Raw genomic sequence first — 18,124 nt, 5'->3', positions numbered from 1 at the left:
TTTTACCGTTACAAATAATTTACAGTAAACTACTGGCAGCTACAATTGCCAGCATGATATACATGTGGGCTGAACTTAAAAATTAAGCAGTTAGGGATTATGGGTAAGTGTTACTTTATTGTTTATAATGTTTATTTTTTTCTCATTACTCTTTATTGTGGTTACTTTGAATGTGTATGTCATAGAACAACTGCTGAGCAAAATGACTGTGTAGGGATTTTCAGAGTATTGTCAGGATTACTACTGAGGAGAAGACCATTATTAAAATATATGGATATTTTAGAGAGTAGACATACTTCTTTTGTGCAATGTGAAATTGACTACTTTCTCAATTAGCATTCATCTGCCTACTTGGCGGTGTCACATAGTTGGGCACTCAATGCTTACTTGCATTATGTGTCTGCAGGGGCGCTGTGTGGTACCACACCCACCCCCATATTAAAAGCTGTAACTGGACCAATAGCTGTAAAGAGGAAATTAACATTCACAATGACGTCACACAAACTATGCACATTTGTTCCCTCCTCCAGCACAAACAGCACTTTAACCCTTTGCAGACAGCACGTCATCAGTACTGGGGTACCGAAATTAGAGCGCGTGGTCCACAAAGGGTTCAGCTCTATGCACAGGATTAAGATGTTGTCGATGGTCATCTACTTGATGGTTTGTGGCACCAATAAACAATTACATGACAACATGACAACAACAATATAGCCTTTCATGTCACTGTCATTTAGTTGTATTTTATTTCAAGATTAAATTTCAGTAATATGTTGACTGGGGTAATTTACTGTGAAATAGTACCGGTAAATTACTGTGATATTACTGTTTAATCTACAACAACAGTGGATAACTGTAACAAATATTATGGTAGTGTACAGTACAGAATAGAAATGTACTGTAATAGTATGATATTGTGACATTATCAGCTATTACTGTTGTTGTAGATTACAGTAGCTACACTAGAATGACAGTATCATGCTGGCAACTGTAGCTGCCACTAGTTTACTGTAAATTAACAGGGAAATATTTTACAGTATGATTTCTGTGATCTCGGAGGTGGACTGTGCCATGCGGTATCAGATTTTTAAAAAAGCCATTCAGAACATGCTTGATGATGCGGTTATTGTCCAATGTTTATAAACAATACCAGTGGCATTAAATGGTTCCTAGAGTGTTGATGAGTGTGGCGAATGCGGATAATACAGTGTGGTTTTAGAATGTTAAAGTTGCAATTGGTGAATAAACTCTTCTGAGAGGTGGATTAACTCTTTTTCTGAGATTTCAGAGGTGGATAAACTGTGTTTACTTGCGTTTAGCCTCCACTACATCCCTGCACATGTATTTATAACATGCACATGCTTACACTCTTCCTCCCTCCCTCTCTTTCTCTTTCTCTCTCTCTCTCTCTCTCTCTCTCTCTCTCTCGCACGCGCGATAGGAGGCTTGTCACATCTTGTAAGAGATGCAGTTTGGATGTGCAATACACAGCAAGGACAAAATTAATACAATGTATTGTATTCCAATATGGCAACACAATGAATCATCAAGTGTACTTGGAAATACATAAAAATACAGATTTTTTAAGTGTGAATTTGCTTTTAATTGGGATGCTGTTGGTCTCTCTCTCTCTACCCAACTTTGGTTAGGGCAGGTAAAGTTTTTCTGAGTTCAGTTTTCTGTATACAAATGTGTGTGTGAGTTCAGAACTGAGTTCAGTTTTCTGTCTAACACTAAGTCAATATTGCGGAACCAGAAGCACTTATAATGCATTGCCATTATTGAGATAGCCAATTGCTTCAAGAAAAAAAAAAACCATCCATGAACCGCTGTTTAGGATGGTATGGAACATTTAACAGTCTTATCAGTAATAGATGATCTCATGATATGCACTCTGACTTGCATTACAGTAAGACTGTGGTTTTAGGTACTCAGACAAACTTAGAATTTAGGAAAGTGGTCAAACATCTTCACCTAGTGGTGTTTTGGCACATTACAACCTGTCTGTCAATACCTGTAACAGTACGTACATTTCCAAGAGGTATACCCGAGCAGAGAATTCCAGAGAATTCCGCATAGTGGTACAAAATATGACCGCCGCTCAGTCCTGTACATCATGTACAAAATCACGCTTGCCAATGTGTCTCCATCTCCTACTCCATCCCCTACTCTTGCAACTTTTGTGTATGCTTGTATGTGCGTGCCTGTGTGCATGCGAGCATGCTTGCACGTGTGTGTCTGAGCGTGCCTGTGTGTGTGCATGAGTGTGTGTCTGTGTGTGTATGCGTGTGTGTACATGTGTGTGTATATCAATTTGTCTCCATCTCCTATAGAGCCCGACCGATATGGGATTTTGAAGGCCGATACCGATTTCGATATTTGAGTTTTTCAAAAACTGATAACCGATATATCAGCTGATAGTCATTTTTAACAAACACAATGTAAAAATGTTCTCCCATAACAAAGTTTTAATCAAGTTGGGGCATTATGTATTTGGATAGGCCTAACTATCGAGTTTCCTAATGAAAGACTTTTCATATACAGTATTTTTTTTAAGAAATAAAAGAGTATAGAATAGTAAGAATAAAAGAGCTCTTTGTTCTGTTATAACCACATTGCCACAAACTACATTGTGAGCAATTTTCTTAATGACTCTCCCTCTAGCAAGCAAAACATTTTACAAGTACGATCAGTTACTTTACTTTACTTTTAGCCTTTGTAGCCTAAACCATGCTCTTCCTTACTTCAAACACCTTTGTTGAAATGCAAAAAATTGAAAACTGAAACTGTGGAGTAGTCTGGGTGTTTGGGAATGAATGTTACCTCAGATGCTCACATTTATTTTGTGTAGACTTGTTGTGATGTTAATGCAACATTTTACAAAGCACTGACAGGCCACTGGCCACCAAGGACTGTGAGCGAGACAACAGCAGAAAACCCTATTTAACAAGCAGAAATGTCCCAGCCCGGTGTTTAGGGCCCCCGGGGACCAATTTTTTCCTTAAAAAAGTCTAGTGGGGATATATACATAATGCCCACCAAGTGCCCCGGTGTTTCGGTGTCCTGGGAATCGTTGACCAAAAATTCAGGAAGTAGATGATGGAAAAAAACAACTTGACAATCTTTATATGACTATGATCCCTATACGCTAGCAGCGGTCATAATTATCATTGTACAACACAATTTTGTACTATGAAATGAACACTGTAACACTAAATAAAAGTTGTGCATAAAATATCTGACCTTGAAGCTATATGTGATGTGCCACATCAATCAAAAATCAGAGAAGGAATGCAATAACCTTTGACAACAATAACCTTGGTCACATGACACAGTTCATTTTGGGCCTTGGGGAAATTGAATGAATAAGAGCCTGTTTGCTTAGAGGACTGAAAAAGCTATTGAGTTAACAGATCTGGGCTTGGTTCTCCACAACCCTGATGAGAACAAAATAGAAAAAATACAATGCAATTGCAACTGTATGTTCTGAAAGATGAAAATGCATGTTATTTTGGCTAAAGCACTTTTCTGTTCTATTCTATACCTAAGTGTCCTAAAATATGCATAACACAGAAAAACATGACTTAAAATATAAAACCATTTTTCTTGTGTTAAATTATTCTTTTTAACCTCAAGGAAAGCTTGTCCTTTGAAAGACTAGGCCTATACAAGGTTTTCAGTATTCATATTCAATTATAAATATTTTGACATTTTGTTTACAAAAAATTGTTTCTTGAGGGAGGATATCATGGTGCTGTCACCTTGTAGAATTGTTTTGACAGGGGAATTCCATGGGGACAGGGGAATTAGCACAGGCACAGTGGCAGGTACAAGAAAACATAGGTCATGTGATCAGAAAGCAGTTACTGCAACATTCCTGGGGTAGGCTATAGGTCAAACCATGATGGGCTTACAGGTGTTTTCACAGAGTCATTCACGTATAGTGGAGCCAATCAAGTTGACGACGAACACCAACAGAAGATGACGTCACTTTTATCGGCGATAGCCTATTACATTTGGCGGATTTGCGCGGGCATCTGTTTGGATTAAGTGATGATCCTACCTGTCCATCTGTCAGTGCCTCTGAATCCCACGGGCTTCAAGTGCCTCTGAGCACTGCAAACACTCAGACTAGAAGTTCAATGAAAACGTAATGGGGAAGGACACAGAAGTTTGTGGGAAATGTGCTCGTCATTTTTGACAACATAGGCCTATCACAATAGTCGTACCATTTTCTTGACATTGAACAAAGCTTGCGAAAAATAAAGTCATAGAAACACACAGAAAGAGATAAAGAGTGGGGAAGGGAAAGATGATTAAATCCGAAGGCAGGAAGGCAGTCTCAAGATAAAAAGGGATTATAATCTATCAAATGAGGGAGGAGGAGATGTGAGGAGTGATAGGGGAATATAGCCTAGGACTAAGAGGAGAGAGGGCAGACACTAATGATCAGATTCCTTGCTAGGTGTCCTTGTGACGCCGTGCTCTTCTCTTCTCATCCCTGCAGAGACTTATGGACTGGTCAGAGGCTTAACCCTTAGAACCCGATTGACGCAAAGTGCGTCAAAAAACACACCCTCTCTTCTCTGTTACATTGCTCCGCAACCGTTCATCCTTTGAAACCTTTATTGCGTGACAGAGGAGAAGTGGGGCTTTCCAACGAGACCACGCACTTGTCTGTACGTTAAAGAATGAAAATTTAAAAAATCTTGAAATTAAATCAAATTGCATCATATTTACAGTCTATACTTCTCTGCATTCACCTGCACACCCATTACTCTCGTTTGAATTACTCGCGAACCCGTGATCGCATAGATATGGCAAGCATATCAGATGAAAGAGGAGACTCCGGGCTATCCATCGGTACCATGTATATCGATCCTTCTGGCTTATGAAAACAGACAAAGTGACTGCAAAATAATAACGTCATGTACACAAACCAACACTGCACACCCATACTCTCGTGGACCCGTGATCGGATAGATATGCCACGCATGTCAAATGAAAGAGGAGACACAGAGCTATCATTTGATACCAAGTACATCCTTCTGGGTAATAAAACAGACGAAGTGACAGCAAAATAATAACTTCATATAGATGGACTTACCCCACGTTTTTGTCTGTTTTTGTGGCAAAGCATGTTTATAATCCAACGCCATCGTGTGTTTCTCTATGGCAAAACATGTTCATTATCCGGTTTTGAGATCCTAGCAAATTCCTGCATGGCATCCAATTCAAGGCTCACATTGCATCCCAATTTGTTCAACAAAGAAACACCTTTTTGCCTTTACTTTGTTCATGGCAATCCAGTAAAAAGTTGAGAATCATTATAAGTGCACATAGGCACGCAGACTAACACGCAACCTCGGGTCAAGTCAGGTCAGATCAGTTCGTGTCACAGATATGGAGCGCAGAAAAGTCATTTTTCATCACTAAATAAAAAATGGCATTTATTTCCTTAAATCACACACCACATATTTCTGTAAATTGCTCAGCCCCAGAGTAACCCTCCAACATGACCATTATATTGCCCGATTCAGGACAGTCAGCCCTACACAAACATGAAATGCATGTAGAGCTATGAGCTTGCTGTGGTGAGATACATGTCGAAATATAAGAATTGTTATAATACACGTTTTATATTTTAATTCTTTAAAAATAAAAAGTAAAATCAATGCTAGTACTAATACATGAAATGATCTGCATATCTGGATAGCCTTGACTCTGCTAAAAAAAAAACCCAATTTATAATATGTGTGTGTGGCACTTACAATGACCAGAATAAATCCTTATGAATAAAGGTAGTGAAAATGCCCTAAAAACAGCTTAGGGTTCTAAGGGTTAAACCATGCCTTGAAGAAGGATCTTTTGTTTTCTCTTGAGACATAACAGTATTCCATACAATCCAATTCTTGAATGAAAGATTTGCACAAGTTTACAGGTCATATTTGAAAACTTTTAGCGGATTTCCAGAATTTCATTGTGAGCCACAATTATGTTATAAAGAATGCTTGCCTTGAAAACCTGTTCCATTTTATCTAAACCCAAAGTAGAGGAGATATGCTAAAAAAAATAATGCTATAAAAAAAATGGCTAAGCACATCAATGGTGAAGCAAGCTGTTGCATGTTCCCAAAGGGAGTTAGTGATTCAGACTAGGCCTAGCAAGGGATGAAAAGCTTACCCACCCACGCGAGACACAGCAAATTAATAAGACACCCACCCAGTCATGTGTGCATACAAACATAGGCCTACACACACACACACACACACAAACACACACACACACACACACACACACAGCATCAGCTTATACATTGAGATTGGCAGCAAAAAGCAATCATATCATCACTTAACACATTTTTAAAAGGTTAGGCATAGCCTACACTAATGTATAGGGCCTAACCTGAATTATAGAGCTTAACTGTGATGTTTGATCAAAGAGCTCAACATAGGAGACTGCCATCATACTGTCTGAGATTGATCGTAATTTCATTCAAACAAAATGTGAAGCCCGTTCTCTCTCTCTCTCTCTCCCTCTCGTTCTCTCTCTTTCTTGGCAGGGCTTACTATGACCAAATGGGCTTAGGCGCGTCTCTATGGCAACAAAGCACTACCGAGCGCGCGTGATGGGCGGGATGGAGAGAACGCCTGTGTACAGTGTGCACTCCCCTGAGATGCGCGCCACCCAGCCTTCGGGAGCGAGTACCGCTTGCACCGGGACTTAACAGAGAGGACAATCAGAGAGAAAGAGAGTCCAACAGCTACAGGAGGAGGAGGAGAGAGGGAGGTGGTTAATTTTTAAGATGCACTCAGAGTTGCAAGCAAACCTGCTCATACTGTTCACATAACGGTCGATTAACGTAGGACCATCGTCTATGCACGATTTTCTGGCGTGTTTAAAATAAAAAATATTGTTTATCTACATCGTTTATCTACATGTTCATCCCTTTAGCGACGTCCAGGTAAGCTGTAAGCTGCTTTATTTTACTATGGCGCATATGAACACAAATTCTATTGATGCTAAATAATGGAAATCGTTGTATTAGGAAATGTTAATGCTCAAACAGGCAGTGCAACTTGAGCAAGTTGCCAGAACACTCTCAAGAACTTGCTTTGATCCTGTCAGATATCGAGTTAACTATGCATTCAACACAAGCTGTAACGGGCGTTTGAATGCACCTGTATTTCCAGCTCAAAGACTGAATATGTATCTTTAAAATAATCTGGATTTTTATATCTTTTCATCTCTGTTTCATGTGCCTGTGCGCACAAACGATTAATTGAAGTGCGACCTGAGTCATGCGTTGCATTCACATCAAAACAAAAGCGTCAGCTACGGGCTGGATGTATAATAGCAAGGTCATCCATAGCTGTCGCTGTGAATATTAATGAACTGAACAGGTCATGGTTTAAAAAAAATCTGAATGATATGTGGCCTTAAGGAACCTGTCATTGCCCATAAGAGATTATTAAAAAACTGACATCTTTGATAAGTCTGTCCAACAGGTATTGTACTTGTCCACAAGTAAATAAGCTGACATACAGCTATGAGCATTCATTAGGCCTATATAATAATGGAAAAAGACTGCAGGCATGGCACTAGGTGAGATGTCGCCACAACCTGGGATTTAATTGTCTTGGTGTATCTAAATCCATGCCTTGGGAACTTAATCCTCAATCTTCACCTGTCTTTCACAGTCAAGCTCTTGGCCTCCTGTGTTTTCAAACAGCCTGGCCTCCCTGACTGACCCAGAATCACAGTAGCCTCATTAAGGGGGACAAAACATGGGGCAGATGCTTTGTGGAAACTAAATCACCTTTGACTTTGAACATCTGCCTCGCAAGAGAGAAAGAAGAACACAGCAGAAGTCAATGTTGTGCTTGTCTTCTTTGTTTGAGCCTGAGGCGGAGAGCGACTGGTTGCCTGGCTCTTCCTGTTTTTCCTTTGGGAATATTTTTAGACCCTTGACTGTGGGGAGGATGAAGAGAGAGGCACCAGTCGCAGGCACAATCAGACATCCAGGGAGAGCGATGGCAGAGAGAACGGCTGCTCAGCTGCCAGCAACAGCTCTGGAGGTTAATGAGCAAGGAGAAAAGCTGTGAGACTGGTTTAAATCATTTCTGGCATTTTCTCGCCCTGGCTTGGACAGCTTATGCCCTCCATGACACATTCTCATGGCCTTGAGCCTTCAAAACTGAGCCATAGCGAGAACAGAAACTAAGGCTTTTCATACTGATGCCTTTGTGTTCAAAGATGACGGAGGAGTGGTGGGTTTCAGAACAAACAGTGTTCAGTTGACCTAAGCATAATAAGGGCTTACTTTGAGCTTGCTGTAGCCTACACAAACGTGCTTACAAAAATCATGACTCGGTTAGTCTCTGTTAGGATGTATGGTTAAGATAAAGCCAGAATGAGATCCAGACTCTCCAGACCGGATGTATAGATTAGCTGTTGAGTTCAGGTTAATGATCGAGGTTAATTAGCTATTGCAGTGACCTTTTATTTTGACCCCAGCCTATTGTATCTCTCTCTCTCTTTCGCTCTCTCTCTCTTTCTGTCTCTTTATCAGAAACAGAAAGTCTTCAAAAGAGACCCATTACTTGGTGATTTAAAATGTTTAATATTGAAATTAACCACAGTGATCTGACCCTGATTTTTCTCTTTCTCTAAGGCACTGGATGATAAGTCAGTAAACCTCAATCCCCACAAACCACCCCACAAACTGACCCTCAGCCACAGACGCTCCGGACACACAGACCCCCGTCCCTACTCAGCGTCCTCCGCTGCTCGTCTGCGTCTGTGTCTCCGTCTGGGCCGATGGCGTCGTGGTTTGGCTGGGGGGGCAGCGAGCCGCAGTACCGGAGCCCCCGGCGGGAGCCCTCGGAGGTGGTGACGGACACGCTGATGCTGGAGCTCAGCTGGCAGCTGAAGGAGGCCGAGAGGTTGCAGCGCGAGCGTGACAGCGAGTACCGGCGCCTGAAGACTGGTGTGGACTACAGCTGGCTGGTCAGCACACCCCGCAGCAGCTTCGACATCAGCCCCGGCGAGCGCCACGCCCTCGAGGAACTGTGCGCCAAGGTGCCGCCGGCGCACTGTGGCGCCGTCATACTCCGGTGAGTTCCGTTTTTATTCACCTTCACATTTCTCTCTACCGTTGACTGTCATCATTCTCAAAGAACACAGAAAAGACTAACAAAGAGGTTAAACTCTTCAAGAAGAAGTTCGGGGGCAGGTAAGGATGCTCAGTTAAGGTGGACAGTGAGAATTACGCCAAACTGTGGTGGCAATACTCCAATGAGCAGGAATAGGTGGTAACTCATGGGTGAAAGTTTCTCTAAGGTGATAATCATAGTCTTTTACATTAGGGACGTGTTCAGACAGGCACAGGAACCGTATATAGTTCACAGGTCAGAGGGACATGCATGTACACATTAGATCAGGCGACAGTCCGGGGTGGGTCTGAATGTCAAAAAGCAGTTACATTCAGGTGAAGCACAAAGACGTGTAGAAGCACAAATAAGTGTAGAACATTCTCAGGTTAAGCAAAAGACTAGACGAAGAGTACACCAAGATTCTTCTTGCGCAGGTGAGTTTAATGAACAGTTGAGAGGATCCATTAAAGTAGAGGGCATGTGTAGGTGGTGGTTATTTCTAGGTCAGGCCATGGCCTTTTTACAACTCTCAACCTCACCTCAACAATTAACTCTCCTGTCAGCTAATAGTGTGTCTTGCGGCTGCTTTTTGAAGTTGTAGAGCTTGTTACCATCCAATGTTTTAATTGAGAATTTGCCTGGTGTGAATAGGGAGTCCTGTAAAGAAATACTTAAAAAACAAAATCAAAAAAAGTTGAAAATGTAAAGAGGTAGATGGTTTAACTTCAGATTCACAAAGGGTATAATGAGACTACATTTTATGGAGATTTTATTATGTGTTTACATTAAAGTTATCCTGACAATCTTAAATTTTTAAATATAGCTGCAAGCAGCAATGTGGGGGCCAAGCAAATAAGCAGAAGTTGGGATTGGACTGGACTAGACTAAGATAGACTAGACAAGGCTGGACTGGACTGGATTGCATTGGATTGAATTAGATTGGATTGGATTGGATTTGATTGGACTGGACTGGACTGGACTGGACTGGATTGGACTGGACTGGACTGGATTGGATTGGATTGGACTGGACTGTATTGGGATTGGGATTGCAGAGATATGAGCCTACTTCATGTGATTGTTGATTGGATTGGATTTAATTGGACTGGATTGGGATTGCTGAGATATGAGACTACTTCATGTGATTGTTGATTGGATTGGATTGAATTGGACTGGACTGGACTGGACTGGACTGGACTGGATTGGATTGTACTGGACTGGACTGGACTGGACTGGATTGGATTGGATTGGATTGGACTGGATTGTTCTGGACTGGACTGGACTGGATTGGATTTGATTGGACTGGATTGGGATTGCTGAGATATGAGCCTACTTCATGTGATTGTTGATTGGATTGGATTGAATTGGACTGGATTGGATTGAGATTGGACTGGACTGAATTGGACAGGATTGGATTGGAATGGACTGGATTGGATTGGATTTGGATTGCTGAGATGTGAGCCTACTTCATGTGATTGTTGATTGGATTGGATTGAATTGGATTGGGATTGGGTCTGGAGTCCATGTACAAAGTTTGGTTTCAATCCATGAAAGCATTAGTAAGATATGAGACTAATTCATGTCATAGTTTTCCCTAGTGGTCAAAAGACACCAAATGTATTGTAGCTATTCAGGATGTGTTCATGGGTCCACGTACCAAGTTTGGTGTTGATACGAGAAAGTCTTGCTAATTATAGCACCCCTAGTGGTCAAAAGTCACCAAATTTATTGTGCGTCCTCAGGTTGTGACCACAAGTCCACGTACCAAGTTTGAGGTTGATACAAGAAAGTATTGCTAATTATAGCGCCCCTAGTGGTCAAAGTACACCAAATGTTTTGTGTGTCCTCAGGATGGGGTCCCAAGTCTATGAACCAAGTTTGGTATTGATATGTGAAAGCGTTGCTGAGATAGGAGCTAACTTCCTGTAACTCTAGCGCCCCCCTAATGGTGGAAGGTCACCAAATTGATTGTGTGTTCTCAGGGAGGGGTTCCAAGTCCATATACCAAGTTTGGTTTTGATATGTGAAAGTGTTGCTGAGATATGAGCCTACTTCCTGTGATTATAGCGCCCCCATAGTGGTCAAAAGTCACCATACGTGATTGATACGTGAAAGCTTGGCGGAGATAACATTTCACTTCCTGTTTGGAGGCTTTGCCGCCAATTTCGATTGGTCGTCACGGCTGACCTGTTTTGAATAAAGGTCCAAAAAGCAATGCGTTTCTGAGGCTTGGTCTGAAGATCATCTGTGTCAAGTTTCGTGAAAATTGGATGAAGTTTGTGACCTGTGAAAACTTTTAAGTGTTTTTGATAAAATCCAATATGGCGGTCCAATCAATTATGTTAATGTCAAAAGTTGATATGTGACAGTCTAAGGACCTCCCAAAGTATTAACAGAGATCACTAATATGTTTTAATTTCAAACACATCACCCCATTCAGGCCAAAACATAGTTTTGTTAATTATAGCGCCACCTGTAGGTCAAAAGTCCTGAATTTTATTGAGCCTCCTCCTAATTGGGTCCTGAGCCCATGTAGTGAGTTTGGTTTTGATATGTGAAAGCCTTGCCGAGATCTGAGTTCACTTCCTGTTTGGCGGCTTGCCGCCAATTTTGATTGGTCGTGACTGGCGACCAGTTTTGAGTATGGGTGTCAAAGGCAATGCAATTATGAGACATGGTCTGAAGATCATCTGTGTCAAGTTTCGTGAAAATTGGATGAAGTTTGTGACCTATGAAAACTTTTAAGTGTTTTTGATGAAATCCAATATGGCGGAGGTCCAATATGGCGGAAAGTAACGTAATACTTGAAAATTTGTGAAATGGAATATGGGAATGTATGGAATCAATGTGCCAAATTTCACAACTTTTTACTGTACGGTTCAATGGGCTGCCATAGACTTCAATGGCAGCGGAAAGATGTGTAATAATAATAAGAAAAGGTAGAATCACTATGGGTTGCCGCGCAGCTACGCTACTTGGCCCCCAAATAATGCCTGTTCATCAGTCCTCCTTTCATAAGTGTTGTTTAATTTGCATAACAGAGCAGATGGAAATGAGTACAGCTCAATCTTTCAAAAAAGATCTTTTAGTCAAATTGTAATAAATTAGTAACAATTGGATGGGAGCCCTGCCATTGATGTTTTATTCTGGAGAGCCTCCCTGTCATGAAGAGGCAGCTGCAGTGCTCAAAGCAATTGTATAGGTGCTACTCAAGCAAGCTGTGAAGCTGGCAGAGATTCCACGTTGCCCTCTCAACACAGCACGCTCCAAAATCAATACCGGAGCACTTGTTGCCAATTCTAGATTTGGCTGAATAGGCCGTTGCTTAATGGCTCTTCTGTTGATGTGAGTATTTAGAAAAGGACACGTTGCGAGTCGGAAGGTGAATCTAGTAAGTCCAGATGATTCCATAATACCAATGCTAATATCTGGTAATATGCCAGCACCACCCCCTAGATTTCTACCACACCAAATCCCAACTGCTTAGCAAACATTTGGGCGAAAGGCACCTCTCAGACTAATGCGATTGGGGTTTCTGGGTGGCTCTCTGAATTTGATTTAAGTCCAGGGTTGGCACTCTCCCTGCAGATGCCAGTGTGTTAGGGCTGAGCTCTAATTGAAAATCACACTTAAAGCCTCCGGGAGTCAGACCTGTGTCCCTGGCACATTGCCCTTATACCTTGGAGAGGAACCGTACCAGATTCAGGACTGGAATATATGCAATGGAACAACAAAAGCAAGTAAATATATCACTTGCATTGTAATCAGATGATTTTATGCTAGTTGTCTTTCACAACATTTCCTACATATATATGTAAACTCTTTATCTCAAATTTAACAATGCCAGTCATAGCAAACTAGACGTAATGAAGTTTGATAGGTGATAATGAGAAAGAGTGACGAACCACTTCAGCTCATCAAAGCACCTGAATTTGAGCATTGATGAATGATAACAGTAATTTGGTTAAGGAAGATGAGACACATTGGAAAGGAGAATATGAGCTCTTTCAGAGAACTGATTCGGTCCCTTTACTCCAATGCCTTGCAGAAAAAGTCAAGATGGGTGTGATTAAAGAGCTGGGAGAGAGAAAAAAGAGATAAAGTAACAATAGGTCCAGATATAAATGGCCTGTGACCCCATTTGAGATAAGCCAACAGGCAACAGCACTGTGTGAGCTTTACTTGCTACCTTAACATGTCTTCTTTCCAAGTACTTGTTGAGCAGAACATCTCTATTCACTCTCTATTACATCTCTTGTAATCAGAAGGAAAGGAAGCCAGGTTGGAGAAGGTGTGGAGAGAGAAATAGAGAGAGAGAGAGAGAGAGAGGGGGGGAGAAAGAAAAACAAGCCTGGGCACAAATTGCCTGGATCAGGTGAAATGAAAGCAAAAAGCCTGTGTGGGCCCGGTCTATTGGATTCTGCTCTCACCTGGGGTGGGGGTGGGTGGATGGCTTTGGCCGAGATGGCCGTTCCCCCTACTGCGTTGTTCCCCTGTCTACTCCACCAGATTGCCTCAGGCACGGCCATCCGCTGATTAGACGGACGCTTGAGAGCACCCTCTCATGACGTCAGTGGGTCAAGAGAACAAACAGAGAGCGAACAGTTGCTGTGCTGAGGTTGCTTATCGTGAATGGTTGTCAGAGAAGAGTGGGAAGTGAAAAACCCCAGGCTGAAATCTGGAAGGCAGCTGAAGGGTCAAGGCTCTTACTAATTTTGTTTCAGTAGCTTTTTCATGTGAGTTTTGACCAGTGACCACTTGAATAGGAAAAACCTGAGTGAAGGTGCTGTTGGTCAGAAAATAAATGTATTCGTGGGCAGGGACTGGATTAAAAAGATAAAATGGGACTGCGATGATGGAAATGGGTTTACTCACATCAGATGAATAGATTCATTTGCATCACACAAAGGATAGAAATGGCACTCACATTTCTTTTTAGCTGAAATTTAGGGTGACCAGACGTCCTCTTTTGCCCGGACATGTCCTCATTTTGAAACCTAAAAATGTGTCCGGGACCGGGCGGAATTTCAAAGTCGTCCGGGATTTTGTTATTCTAGCCTCAAACATGTTTACAGCGAATTTGCATTGCTCGCTCTTTCATTCATGCATATGTCTTTCATTCACATACTAGTCACGGCCTCCCCCTACAGTTCGCTTTGCATTGAGTGGAAAGTGTAGGGTGTAGAGCCTGACCAGCTACCGTCATTGGTCGATAGTAATCTAAAACATTTAATTGGTCAGTCAGTCACCTCAATAGCGCAAACGTCCTTGTTTAGTGTAAGTTCACTGACGAATTAAAACGTAAATTTCCATGTTTTTGTCTCGGTCGATATCAACATGAAGCTGAGTGCCAGACCTGGCACTTACGCGTCGGTCGCAAATAAAGGTGCCACCGACCTACAGGTAGGCTACACAATGTTCAGCAAAGCATCGAACGGCAGCGAGGGGTGAGAGCTCATCAGCTAAAGTGACAGAGTTTTCCGACCTTAACATTACGTCTCCAAAATAATTTTGATGGCGCATAACCTCATAACCATAGACTGTAGAAAATATAACATGACGAACGGCACTTCTGCCATTGTGTGAGCTATTTATTTAGCTGAACCTTTAAACTGCCTTTAAGGGATAGCCTGCACACTGACATAAGCAGATGTCAATAATCATCTATCTACTGCAGCATATATTCAGGTGAATTAAATATGTTGGCATAACATGAGGGATAGATGTAGGCCTATTTCAAGAAATATCTAATAATAATGGATTGAAAAGAGGTAGGCCTAATAATAGACCAGACATGATTGAATAGATATAAGAAAATGGACAACATATCCACATCAGTCCCCATCAACACAACTTTTTTCATAGGTCAGGACTATTAAGCTCTAAAACAGATTGTTCAAAATTATAGAGCTACTGTAAAATATTAATGTATTTTCAGAAACACCTTGGATCAAATTTAGAGATAGGCTATGCAACATTAAAGATGGGTCGCCATCCAAATGTATCTTGCGAGTATAGAGCTCAACAGCCCCGCTGTTATTGTAATTATTGTGTATTAAAACTTTCATGTTTTCAAAATAGTCTTTTGAGGAAATGAGGATCTCTGATGTAAGACTAGAATGTTGAAAAGTATGATGCAGGGGGCCAATGCTATTAACAGCACGAAAGACTTAATGCCTTTTTTTCAAATATCCATTACAATACAGAGCAGTATTCCTATGAGTCCTGCTTTTAAGAGCACATCAGCTGAGACCTTCAAAGGCTGCAGGTCATGCGTAAAAGGCCAAAGCCTGTGTGACTCATGGATGCCAGTGATAGGAATTAAAATGGCTAATGGCACTAATTAATCTTTTGGATTTGCACTGATTGCTAAAAGCTTATGTCCACTGGCAGTTGAGATTAAAAAAAGAGTGGTTAATTTAAGAGTCATTAATGAACTCTTGAAGAGGTAAAATACTTTAAAGTAATTTTGTTTCTGTTTGACCTGCAATAAATTTTGATTCAGGCAAAGCACAAGAGAGTTGTGATCCATTGTCTAGAATAGATTGTATGGAACCTTTGCTCAAATTTTTGGCTCTGAAGCCAGTTTCCTCATTCCTTTAAAGACACACCAAGGAACTTTCCCTCTGTTGCATGCATGCTATTTGTTTATCCAGCACCGGGTTTGCAAATAACAATGTCCACAGCCAAGGTAGAATATTTTGCATGATTTATGAAAGTACGATGTATTGCGACATCAGAAGCAAGTCAAATTTGTTGTTTCTTATGTCTCATTCCATCGAACTACAGATCCGCTACCCGATCTGGCAAACTTACATAGTGCGGTTATAGCTGATAGAGGGCTGCGAAGCGAATTCAGAAGTGCCGTTCATCCTGTTACGAGTTGATGAACCACTAAAACGATTTTGGAAACATTATTTTAAGGTACAAAAAACTCTTTGGTGTTGCTGTAATGTATATTATTTGGGGCTTTTTGCCTTTATTTTTGATAGGACAGTGAGAGACTGACATAAATGACTGGGAGAGAGACACTGGGTGGGATCGGAAAATTGCCCGGGTCAGACTTAAACCCGGGTCCCCGTGGGCACTTGGACCCGTATATGGTATGGCGCTGTAGCCAGTTGCACCACAGCGCCCCCCAGTTTCTTCATTCCTAACCACAACCATGCTGGTCCCATCCGTATCCAGTTTTTAAAATTTTATCCTCTTTTCTCCATCTTTCATCCACTTCTCCCTCTCTCTTTCCCCTACACCTCCTCTCCATCCCTTCTTCAGGTTCCGCCAGGTTCTGGAGGAGAACGAGCCGGAGGTGCTGGAGGTGCCAGGCCTGTTCCGTTCGGTGTTGCTGGAGTCGCTGGAGCGCGTGCGTGAGGAGGAGGAGGCGCAGCGTCTCTCCCAGCAGTGGAACAGCCGCCAGCGCGCTGTCAGCATGTCCCTGCTCAGCTTCCGCAGCCGTGTCCGCATCAACCCGTTCGGCAGCAGCGCGCACCTCACCTCCACGGCCAACGGGGGCCCTGGCGACGCCTACGAGCCCGAGGTCAAGACTGTGTCCGAGGACGTGGAGAGGGGGCTCGGGGCCGTGCCGGGGATGAGGGCTGGAGGAACTGGACGAGCCCCCCGTGTGTGCAGCATGCCTGACTTCAGGCACCAGGGCATAAATGGCCATGTTGGGTGATGGGAGTAATATGGTGAAGAGAGAGAGAGAGAGAGAGTGAGAGAGAATGAGTGGAGGATGCAAATTGCAAATGACTGAGTTTATAAAATGGAAAATGAGTGAGAGAAAAGTATGAAACTGTCATCATGACAGTATGTACAGAAAGGTATGGAAGTACTGGAGTGTTTTGTCAGAAATGTCCTTTCCTGGTTCTGGTTTGTGGGTGGAGAGAGCAATAAGGACTTTTAGTACCTCACCCCTTTTTTTTTATTTCGGTGGCAGTATCACAACCAACAATCCAATACATAAGCCTAACCCTAGCCATTAACACATCTACTAATAATTACGTTGAAGAGCTTATAAGAGATTATAAGGTAATTACAGGTTTTTTTGACAGTATAAACTCAGTGAGCAGGAATGAAAATATGTCAATATTACATTGGATTGTGTAACCACATAGTGGGTGTAGGATGTGAATCTAGGTCTTCAGCTGCAAAGTTGCTGAAGTCAAGATTGTGTCATTGACCACAGTAAGTCAGGCCAATTCATCAACCAGCGTTACTCACAGAACTGTGCAATTTGTAAAGGCCAGGAGACAGGCAATTTACTCTGCAGTTAGACCTTCACAACCAGAGATTCAGTCTCCACATAATAATTTTCAGGTCTTACGTAAATGTTTTCTTGTCAGAATGTTTCTGTAGCTCAACTGGTTCCAAGGTGCTATCTACTTCAAGGTCATCTCATTCAAGGGTGCATGCATGCATAATGAAGAATTATTCAATGGTAACACTTCAGATAAAAGCATGTACTGAATAGCATCAGTTCAATGAAATGTTGGGATTTATAAAGGCTGCTTATTGTTTCAGACTTGAGGAAACCTTCTAATTTGTACAAAATGTTGCCTACATGCTTGCAGTATGTAACAATAGAATGCTGTGCTTCTTCTTGTCATACATTTGTGTTTGCCTTTCCGGCACTAACGTGTGAGATTTGGAGTGTCTGGGAACTAATCTGTTCTTAATCATTCCCACTCCTCTCAGAAGTGCTTGGAGAGCAATTTAATATGTCCTCTGGAGATATTGGTTTCTTTCAATTTTACAGGAGTTTTTTTTTTCCAGAAAGTAAACATTTGAAAATAAATTGACAATTTGTTCAAGCCATGCTTTGTCCTCAGAACAATATAACATTGTTCCTAATTCTAAAGATATTGAAATTGTAGACTGAAACTGTGTTCCTGGGACTTCATGCTGCAGAGGTCTGCGTTATCAGTAATAACACACACCATGTACTGTAAATTAATAAAATAATTGTACACACG

At 41.7% G+C, this 18,124-nt stretch overlaps 1 protein-coding gene across 2 annotated transcripts; it reads left to right on the top strand.

Moving 5' to 3' along the window:
* The first annotated feature begins 6,693 nt into the window (after positions 1–6,693).
* Positions 6,694–18,122, top strand: rd3 (retinal degeneration 3, GUCY2D regulator). 2 transcript variants are annotated; one of them, XM_048251172.1, is made up of 3 exons: positions 6,694–6,789; positions 8,675–9,116; positions 16,428–18,122. In XM_048251172.1, exons 2-3 carry the CDS (start codon positions 8,821–8,823, stop codon positions 16,825–16,827), a joined length of 696 nt encoding a protein of 231 aa, XP_048107129.1. In that variant the 5' UTR covers positions 6,694–6,789; positions 8,675–8,820; the 3' UTR covers positions 16,828–18,122. The 2 variants fall into 2 exon arrangements, with proteins under 2 accessions (XP_048107129.1, XP_048107128.1); XM_048251171.1 differs by having other exon boundaries at positions 6,694–6,964.
* Positions 18,123–18,124: the final 2 nt, after the last annotated feature.

The sequence above is a fragment of the Alosa alosa genome, chromosome 8 (genome assembly GCF_017589495.1).
Source record: "Alosa alosa isolate M-15738 ecotype Scorff River chromosome 8, AALO_Geno_1.1, whole genome shotgun sequence".
NCBI lineage: Eukaryota > Metazoa > Chordata > Actinopteri > Clupeiformes > Clupeidae > Alosa > Alosa alosa.
Note: the sequence above shows the minus strand (reverse complement) of the source record. Positions and strands in the feature narration are given on the sequence as shown.

Coding starts and splice junctions, on each gene's coding strand:
- rd3 (XM_048251172.1), top strand. CDS start 8,821: ATGGCGTCGTGGTTTGGCTGGGGGGGCAGCGAGCCGCAGTACCGGAGC. Junction 9,117..16,427: donor TGTGGCGCCGTCATACTCCG/GTGAGTTCCGTT, acceptor TCCCTTCTTCAG/GTTCCGCCAGGTTCTGGAGG.